Source organism: Polyodon spathula, chromosome 33 (assembly GCF_017654505.1).
Source record: "Polyodon spathula isolate WHYD16114869_AA chromosome 33, ASM1765450v1, whole genome shotgun sequence".
Lineage (NCBI taxonomy): Eukaryota > Metazoa > Chordata > Actinopteri > Acipenseriformes > Polyodontidae > Polyodon > Polyodon spathula.
This window is the reverse complement of record NC_054566.1, coordinates 4,256,838-4,267,809: the sequence shown is the minus strand read 5'-3', so window position 1 is coordinate 4,267,809 and position 10,972 is coordinate 4,256,838. Positions and strand designations below refer to the sequence as shown.

General features: G+C 36.1%; 1 protein-coding gene across 1 annotated transcript; it reads left to right on the top strand.

Annotated features, from left to right (window-relative positions):
- The first annotated feature begins 387 nt into the window (after positions 1-387).
- LOC121303579 (toll-like receptor 4) lies at positions 388-5,970 on the top strand. The gene is made up of 3 exons (XM_041234367.1): positions 388-494; positions 2,458-2,624; positions 3,520-5,970. Exons 1-3 carry the CDS (start codon positions 396-398, stop codon positions 5,747-5,749), a joined length of 2,496 nt encoding a protein of 831 aa, XP_041090301.1. The 5' UTR covers positions 388-395; the 3' UTR covers positions 5,750-5,970.
- Positions 5,971-10,972: the final 5,002 nt, after the last annotated feature.

The window sequence follows — 10,972 nt, the reverse complement described above, 5'->3', positions numbered from 1 at the left end:
TTATCAGTTAAGGTTATTATTGTAGTCTTTATGAAGGTGTAATGCATGCTACGGTACATACAGTCCCATTTATTATTTCTTATAACAAATAAAGAAACAAGAAATGTTCCCAATATAATGTAGATACATGGAACACAAGCTACTCATGTACTGCACAGAAACTAAAATATTTGTGTGACAATACCAAGCCCTCTGAAATATATGGCAAACTGAACTGTTGTATAAATTACACATTACTTCTCAAAACTCACTGTCATTGTCCTTACATGCCATGTCCAAAAAATGCACGCTGATTCTTTCCACATTTACTTCCTCTTGTCTCATGATTGTGCAATTCTAGCTTTTGCGCTGTACGGGTCATATTAATAAAGAGGGCTTTGGCTCTGTGTATAAAAATGGATTTTCAAAAATGTCTGCTATTCTTTTGTACTTTAGTGGTACTGCATGCGGTCTTGTCTTTCAAAGCTTCGGTCAGTGGAAACAAATGCAAAGAGGTAAGTCATTTCAATAAAGAAGTTGTTTTAGAGGAAGGTTTTTGACTAGATCAGAAAATGAACTGAATATATTTAAAATATGTCACTTAAACCAAGAATCAGAATCAATCAATTGCATTATTAAATAATAGTTTAAAACTCAATGACAAGACTGGTCCAACTTTCAATGAGATACAGACAATTCCAAATGAAAGTTTTGCATTGATAAAAAATATTTACAGTATTGTGCTTATCATCTTGTACAGTGTTGTGCTTATCATTTTAGGGATACCAAGAACAGGGGTTGCGTTGTGGTTAGAGCACTTATTCCAAATAAATGTAATTAATAATGGATTACTGTTTCACTCCACCTATAAGTAATCTTGTTAGCACTCAATTCTGTATAAAATATACACCATGTAAAACGTGCCATTTTTGTGGTCCACCTTCAGACCGTTGCTGCCTATAGCAAACTGTATCTTAATATTGGGTCAGTAAACTGAAATTCCCACATGTAAAAGATAGAAGATAGGAAAAAATACAACAAGCCCCAGATACTATCAATTGGGGAGTAAAACTTGAAATAGACAAACGTTTTGGATAGTGCCTTTATGAGAAACCAGAGTTAAAATGTCTAATTCCATAACAGCATCATCATATATATATATATATATATTATATATCTATATATAGTATATATATATATTATATATATATATATATATATATATATATATATATATACATGTGTATGTGGGGGCCCAAAAAAGGAATCACATACTGTAAGCATTTGTTATAGAATCCAAACAGCATCTGATTTAGAGAAGTAGAAGTATAAAAAACAATACCTTCCTGTTTTTGATTTTTATTTTCAGTTTCATTACTGTACTACTAAAAGGTTTTTACACCATCTGATGCTCACATTTCTGCATGACACCATGCGGCAGATCTCCAGAAACCAATCAAATACATTTATAATAGAAGCAAATGCAGAAGCAGCAACAGTAACTGCAATTTTCAAACGTGTTTATGTTCAGAAGTTATGTCCAGTTTTGTAAGTCAGTCCTGTCAAAAAGACAGAAAACCCCTTTATTCAATGTACTTATTTTACAGTACAGGGGCCTTATTACAAAAGCATCCTAAGTGACATTCTTATCTTATCTTCAGAGATATAAAGTCCTAAATGAAGTTTAGGAAAGTTGATATTACAGGAAATGCTCTCCTAACTTATTTGCCTATCTTAATTTCAGATAGGAAATAACATATTACAGAACGTTTCTAAGTTTCTTTGGGGGAACCTTTCCTATCTGTCAGTTAGAAAAATAAATGTGTTACTTTGCATAATCTGAACAAACCATGCAAAAAACAACAAAAGAGAACATGATGTGCGTGTATTATTATTGTTGTTGCTTTAGATGTTAAGTTTTATATTGCACACATACTTCTGGGCGTTTAGGTCTTATTATATATATTGCATATTCTATAGTGAACTGTGATGATCGATTAGTATATTTTGGGATGTGTAGCTTTAACAGTAAGCTACATGTGCTTGACAGGATGAAATTAGACAAGCTCACATGTTACACCATATCAGGGTATAGCAGTCAAAAATGTTCCCCTTTCATTTTTCATCCCCTAATCTGATTATTAATCAGTAATCAGTAATGGACCTTTTTGATGGCTACACCCTGATGTGGTGTAAAGCTGATAAGCTTTCATGGGTACTATGAAATCAAGTGCTTCACTGACTAATCACTAGTAAGAGTTTAAAAATACTTTTGCATAAAAAAAAAAAAAAAAAAGAAGATTATATTGGACTTTATCCTGGGCAAAAACTTTTTTCAAGTATTTTTTTTTATAAGAACAAATTCAACAAGTGTGCAATGCATTCCCCTGGCCCTGCCCAGAACCAGCTGCATTTTTACATGTGTAGTTAACCAGGGCACAGCGTTTCATTTATTTTAAAAATCCTTTTATTTTTCAGACACTCGCAAACATCTCTTTTTCATGCATGCGGTTAAACCTGCACAGCATCCCTCCTGAAATACCGTCTTCAGCCGAGAAACTTGATTTCAGCTTTAATGACTTGGGAACTCTGCATCGAAATTCATTCCCATCATTGCCTTACTTAACTTTCCTTGATCTTACAAGGTAATCCTAAGTAAAAAAAAAAGAGTATGTGTAGTAGTATGCCAATATTTCAAAGGAGTGCTATTTTTAGTTGAACTTAATATTAGAGGGCATTACCTATAGCTCCTGCTCCTAAACTAATATCTGGTTTCCAGATGTATCCCATAGTACAGGCATTTCCATGCCATTGCACACTTATTCCCTCACCAGTTACCATGCATAAGATATCATGCTACAAGTGCTATCATGCTGCCATGTTATCAAGTGTCTTTGTTAACTTTATTATTAACATTAACACTTGCCCCTTTTATTGGGAGAAAATGTTTGGGTACTTTTTGGTGTTAATTAAGGATATGCTAATATTTCCTGTTAGCTGTGCTGTAAGTTACATTGTCTTATTGCAGCGAGACCAATGGCCTGAATTATATACCATGAAGTAAGAAATATTGATCATCTATATGCACCCAGTGTGATATCAGCAGCTGACTCAGTATCTGCTTGTACAAGAAATGGAATCGTTACTGGTCCACATGAGAGGAGAGTCTCCAGAGGAAATGCCACCATCACCTGAATCACTGTCTTGGGTGGCAGCAGGACCTCTTCTTCTAGCAGCCATTGTCATGAAAATAATAGCTGTATTTTTCAAATGTCATTTAAATACAAGAATACTATGAGGGGTCAAAATAGTATGTGTCTGTGTGCCTCATCCAAGAAAGTGTAGATAAAGTATGAAAGACATTTCTAGACATTATCTAAAGAGACATGTGTTAAAATGGGAGATGTATTATCATTTTGTGAATTTCATAAATACAGATGTTTTAAAAAGGGGTCAAAAAGACCCATTATTGCTGGTTCATATAAAAAATAAGCAATTTCAACTAACCTGCATTCTGTCATTGTGTCTTAAATTCCATAGGTGTGGAATCATATTGATTGCAGATGACGCTTTTCAAAATGTAAGCAACTTGACCATTCTGATTCTTACTGGAAACCCCATCAAACAACTTGAAAAAAAATCATTCCGCTCACTGCACAATCTACAAAAGCTGACGATTGTGGATACCGGTCTTTCCGCTTTAGAAAAGTTGCCTATCAGTCACTTGACACAGCTGCAAGAGCTAAAGGCTGGGAAGAATATCATAAGCTCTTTGAAAGTGCCACTGTATGTCTTCAATCTCACCAGCCTCAGACTGCTGGACCTGCACTCCAATAATATTTCCAGCATATCTTTGAGAGATACGACAGTTTTAAGGAAAATGGACCTAACAAATTTAACACTCATTCTTACACAAAACCATATTTCGTATGTACAATCAGGGGCATTCGATGGTGTTATTCTTAAAGAACTTCACCTAAGAAGTGCGTTTGATTTTCCCTATGCCAAGAACTGCTGCCTTAAGGCAATGGCTGGTTTGAAAGTTGACAAACTTGTCCTGGGAAATTACAGGAATACAAAATTAGTAACAACTTCTGGGAGTGGTCCCCTAGACGGGCTCTGTATGATTGAATTCCAGGAAATCCACATTACTGATATCGATGATTTGTCAGGTCACTATCCCAATGCACGCGACATATTCCACTGCCTTGTTAATGCTACAGTTATTAAATTATTAAACTGTTTGTTAACTGACCTAAAAGTTCCTATCTTCCCTAAGCTTAAGATGCTAGATTTAAGTTACAATAATTTTGAAAACCTGCCTGCAGCTGAACTTTCAAACCAGAATACCTTAGAGACTCTTCGGATAACAGATAATTGGTTTTTGACCTCTTTTAATTCTCGATTTTTAAATATGTCCAGCCTTAAAAACTTAGATATCAGTTATAATCATATTACCATGCGGCAATGCTGCATTCCACAGTTTTCTGGTGCAGACCAGCTTATCATCCTCAATATGAGCTACAACCTTGAAATTAGATTTGAAGGTTTAGCTTTTGATGGGATTGAAAATTTGGAAATTTTAGACCTTAGATACACTAAGATTGGTGGCTTTGGGGATTACCCTTTACTCAAAAATTTGAAAAAACTTTCCTATCTCGACATTTCTTATGCAAGTACATATTTCACAAGTGAAAATGCATTAGAAGGCCCTGCCAATCTAAAGGTCCTGAAGGCTCCAGGAAACCTTTTCCATAGAGGTATTGTATATTTTATGCATAACCCTGAACTTGAACTGCTTGATATTTCACACTGTCAATTTGACCATTTGCCCCAAGGTACATTTAAGGGTCTCAGGAATCTTCAGCACTTAGATGTCAGTCACAATAAGCTGACAACAATTGATTTTGTTACCAGCCCTTCTCTTAACACACTTACACTGATAGACTTGTCTAACAACAACGTCCCTGGAATTCCACAAAGCGTCCTGGATCACCTGCCAAAGAAAATGATTGTATTTGACATATCTCAAAATCCCTTTGAATGCACGTGTGATTATTTAAGTTTTTTCAAGTGGGCAACTGAACACAAAGCAATATTAAAGAACCCAAATGAACTTTTGTGTAAAAGCCCATTGTCCCTGACAAACACAAGAGTAATAGATTCTGACATTTGCAAGGCTAAAACTTTGTTCATAGGCGTGACTATTGGCATTTTAATTATTCTATCAGCAATAGCAGCATCCATATACAAATACCAGTTTCACTTGCTCTACTGTTGGATACTGATGAAGGGGTACAGGAGTACTCAATTGCAGGAGTGTAAATTTGATGCCTTTGTTGTCTACTCCAGTCTTGATGAACACTGGGTCATGAATGAATTGGTAGAGAACTTGGAGAATGGAGTACCTCCTATAGAGCTGTGTCTACACAATAGGGACTTCCAACCAGGACAATTGATAACCTCCAACATTCTCGAAGAAGGAATCATGAGCAGCAGGAAAGTCATCATTGTGTTATCCAAAAACTTCATCGCGAGCAGGTGGTGCAAATTTGAATTTGATATGGCACGATCTTGGCAATTTCTCGAGGGAACACCGGGTATAATAGTGATTGTGTTGGAAGATATCAAGGAGGAGGAGATAAAGCATGTGTTTAGACTTCACAAATACCTGAAGAAAAACACTTACTTGAAATGGAAAGACAATGCCCTGAGCAGCATGAGATTCTGGACTCGTCTCAGGAAAGCTGTTCTCTCGGGGAAAAGGTGATTTCAGGTAAAGTATCTATAAATTGAAATCAGCAAAAGCCAAAGTATGAGACTGGGATGTAAAACTGATAAGATGAGGAAATTCTAAATATTTCTTAAGCAGTGGCACTGAGCGCAGACATGCTGTTTTTTAAACATTTTTGGTAGCACAGTTTGCATCTCTTGTTGTGAATTCTGAGATTTTTTGTAATAAACTGTTATTTTATTTTATTTTTTTTCTGTAAGCCGTATTTATAAATATTTTTTGTTACAATAAAACTAAACAACCTTTCCCATATATGATTGCATTTCACACGGTAGGGACCTAACTTATAACAATAGCAAGAAAAAAACAAACAATGACAATAGTGAATAATTACTGTGTTGCAGAAGCAAAGCCGCCTCATACAGTTGGTGAGACAGACAGACAGGCATTAAAAGACAAACAGACCTGAAAAGACAGGCAGGCAGACTATATCTGTTACAATTGATTAGAAACCATAGCAAAAAACAATGGCACAAGTGCAGCATAATAGTCTTATTATTTCTAATCATATTCTCTAATTGTTAATAGCATAATTAATAACATGTTTATAATCATATATTGTAATGTATATAACGGCTATCAAAACTAAAGTGTTACCCATAACTTTTCTGTGAAATGTCTTTTGCTTTGCTCTGATATTGGTAACATATACTTTGCATACAGTTTTGAGCTCAGAAAAGTAACCAAGTAACCAACCATGAAATAACAAACTTTATTACCGTTTTTTTTTTTTTTTTTTTTTTAATCGCGGATCACAGATTTGTAGAAGAATGCTTGTTATAAAAAATGAAACACATTTAATCACAGTATAGTTAACGACCATGTATTGTGAATGCTCATTTCGAATATATCGAAGCTCTGTGTGACATTATAAGTACAGTTTTACTAACAGGTTCCGATGAGGATGTGACTTACTGTAGCATGATTTTTAATGAAAATACCTGTTTCAGTGTGCGCAGGTTGTAAGATTCATGGAATTATTTAGTTTGCTCCATTTTAAAGTTATTGATAAGAGTTCTAATCTGCTCACCACATGCATGAATATAATAGAAAGCCTTTGTTTCTGATTTGCGAAACACTAATGAAAGCTACAGGAGAAGGACAGAAGGTCTCCTAGATATTTTGATCTCACTGAAAGAAGATTTAATTGCCAGGTTGTAGCAAAGTGTCCGCCCCTGTGTGTATTTTGTGTTGTGTGTTAATGTTGGTATATAGTCATTGGTAAACGGGATATAAACGGGTCTGTGTAACATGAGTGTTTAAAATGTATATTTGTATTTAGGCACAAGGATTGCACAGCACTTCACGTGCAAATAAAATGTAATAATATGTGAGCACAGGGAATTTCACTTTATTAATTCACGTGCAGTTGTACCGAGACTCCAATTGAATGATTGATTAGCAATCGAATCTCAGTACAGCTGCATGTTTTCACCCACTCTGGGTTGGGTGTTCGGTGAGTGGAGAACGGGATTGGAGACGGAGGTAATAAATAATACAATAATAATGTAAAGTTAAAATATCTGCTCGCCATGTTTTGTGTAGTATTAGTCCGTTTTGTTTGTCTCTTTTGTTTGGCGAATATGCCGTGCCCTGTGTTTTTGTGTTTGTTACAACCGTTTATTTTCTGGCTGTCTGTTCATTTATTAAACGCTGAGTGAAACCATTCGCTCAGCTCCACCAAACTCCACATCTCTCTGTCGTTTATTTCCTGTTTCTGGTCTGACATCACCCACTGCAGCCGTCTTTGTGACACAGGTATATGGACCGTTCAGTAAAACTGATCACACAACTTTCATCTAATTAAATATCTCCCTGAAGATATTGGTGCTGGGAATGACATTAGCAAGAAACCCTAAGGTTTGTATTGTCTCTTGTTTCACATCAAGGCACAATGCACATACATGTCTTTGCCAGCTTTAATCAGTACTGTCAGAAATACAATGGCAGTTTAATATCAAGTTGTCTAACTGTTATTATTACTCAGTATCACTTACAATAACTCCCAGACACATAACCTGAATTGAGAGTTTCAAACCACTGTTTTAATTACAAGGCTTCTAGACAGTACCTGTCTACCAGTTGGCAATGATTATCACATTATTTATATTGGACACTTTCGTTTTGACAGCTACTGATACAATCTGAAGCCCATTAGCCTAATTATTCTGCAGGTATGCAGGAATGTTACAAGACTAAATAATTGCCATTGTGCAACAGATGCTGACATTTCTTTGTGTCAGAGTTGATGAAGACTCTTCTGTAAAATAGTATTACTGTGTTCACAAATGTAGTATGGGCTTAGAGCCTGGTGTTAGTGTTTGCTAACCAGTTATTGTTTCAAGGTTTTCTTTTGGAAACCCATCTATCACATTCCATTATTATAGTAGCTATTTATCTATCAATGCTGAATAATGTTTAATATTAATGAACTGATATTGGTAGTTCAGTGGTTCTCAGATTTGTGCCTGGCATAATATGTAATATTCAATTTCAATGTATTTTATTTATATATAGCGCCTTTCACACCACAGTATCTCAAAGCGCTTGATATGTTGGTTAAAACAGAAAGTATGCAATATCAAGAAGCAGTACACATTACAAATAATAATAATAAGCTGTGCATTTTTTTTTTTTTTTGTTAAACGTAAAGAGAGAAAAAAGATCACACACTTGATTTTATGAAAAAATATTTGCCAGTGGCCAACACATTGTACAATTTCCAGGACAGACTTCAGTTGTTAACACTGATTTTCTCTTGGTTTCTTTCAGCTGTAAACGGTCTTTGGAATGGAGATAGAATGTAGATCTTTTTGACGTGTGATGCCTATAGTCAACAAAGTGTGGCCACCAGCTTTAGCAGAGCATCCTAAACCAGCATAATATATGACATGCAAAGCATTACACAATTAAAGCACAGGAGTGTTTTTCAGTGCTTCTTATGCATGCTAGATGCTGCAACATTATCAGCTCAGACATACAGTACGTCAGATTTCTCAGGGATCTTAAGGGTTAAAGGCCAGATCCCCACCTGCTGGAAAAGGTTTTACCTAGCTGAAGTGCAGAAAGGAAAATTCACATACTGTAGATAGGATGCAGTATTCTGGCAACTTCACTTAGATTCTCAAATGGCTATCTACTGTATATGCAAGAAGGTAAACCAAAACAAGCACATGCAATGCCCAAAGCTTCTAATGGATCAATTCAGCACCATGAGATGATGCCAACAATGCCATTCTTGCATGTTGGCTAGTTTTAGATTTTGAGCTCCTTCAGGCTAACTAGCAATAATTGCTACAAAGATGAAAAGGCTCCAACAGCAATGTCATTATTCACAATAGTGTTTTGATAATCTGATTCATTTGATGTCAACTTTTGTTTAGAAAAAGGTTACAGCCAAACAGATGCCATTTATTTTTACAATTATATTCATAGCTTGTCCTGAAGGAAGTTCTTTATACTAATGCTTTTTTGTTTCTAAACTTTAGTGTGATGCACCATGGTAGAATATAGGTAGAAAAAATGTGTGTAGTGCAGTGCACCATTTTATCAAGGGCTACATAAACTGTTACACCCTTCTAACAGAAAAAGACCCACCGAACATAAACGGAAGCTACTGTACTGCACGCTGTAGGCAGTCATTTAAATGTCATTTAAAAAACGGTAAAGCAAATGAAATATAAACCTTTGACATGCATAAATGACATTTTCTGAACATGTCAATTATGGGTCATTTTCTAAGCGAGTCAATAACCACTGAATTTTACTCATACTGTATTCTGATTGGCCACTAATATTGTATGGGAACCTCTGAACACTGTATCGTAAATTGACTGGCCACAAACCTCAACTCGTAAAGCATGTGTCTGAAAATGTAAAAAGGACACATACAAGAACACAAGGCTACTCTAAGTTCTAAGTGTAATTGGAAATTAGGGCATTAATCCATGACAGAAAAGGACCAAAATAAGAGGACTTATAATTAGTTTGTGCTTTTGTTGTCACATTTTCCCAATCCCAACTTCGTACATTACACAGGCTTGTCCTGACAACAACACAAATGAAATACTGAATGGTTTTATTCATCATGGGAACACAATTTGCCAGAGGGCCACACTTTCTATTGATTTTTAATTAGGCCGTCTGAGGTTTTTGACATTCAATGCATCTTAATGCAAGCAAATAAATTAGAGTAAACAAAATAAGGCTATAGAGTTTCATGCCTCTAAATACATTTCTCATTGTCGAAGTCTGTTGCAAATTCAGATCATCAAGAATGGCACACTTCAACAAGAAAAAGCTTTACAAAAATTACAGAAGGTATACCCAGGGGCTTGAGCGGTCTGCTGATTTCAGTGGAGTTATTATTCCTCTACTCGAGCTGTCTGACATTTGGAGTTCAGCATTGGTGGGTTTACCATACAGTTTAGAAACTCACATTCCTCGCATCATCATGAGAATGTGATGTAGCAGCACACACCACGCACATTCCTCTCTGCATTGTCATGAGAATGTGATGTAGCAGCACACACCACGCACATTCCTCTCTGCATTGTCATGAGAATGTTATGTAGCAGCACACACCACGCACATTCCTCTCTGCATTGTTGTGAGAATGTGATGTAGCAGCACACACCACGCACATTCCTCTCTGCATTGTCATGAGAATGTGATGTAGCAGCACACACCACGCACATTCCTCTCTGCATTGTCATGAGAATGTGATGTAGCAGCACACACCACGCACATTCCTCTCTGCATTGTCATGAGAATGTGATGTAGCAGCACACACCACGCACATTCCTCTCTGCATTGTCATGAGAATGTGATGTAGCAGCACACACCACGCACATTCCTCTCTGCATTGTCATGAGAATGTGATGTAGCAGCACACACCACGCACATTCCTCTCTGCATTGTCATGAGAATGTGATGTAGCAGCACACACCACGCACATTCCTCTCTGTTTAAATAACGTACCTGTATTTTTTCATTGTTAACATCCTGACAACTTGTTACACTTATAACTTAAGTCTGCTTCAAAGCACTTTTCAAAATGTCTTCTCTAGTACACTGATAGTGAAGGATTATTGCCCATATTGTCAAGCAGGTAACAGCAATAACAATCCATGATGTGGTACGGAACAGAAAAGCCAAAACACTTATTATGTTTTTTTTGGTTTTGTTTTTTTTTTTTTT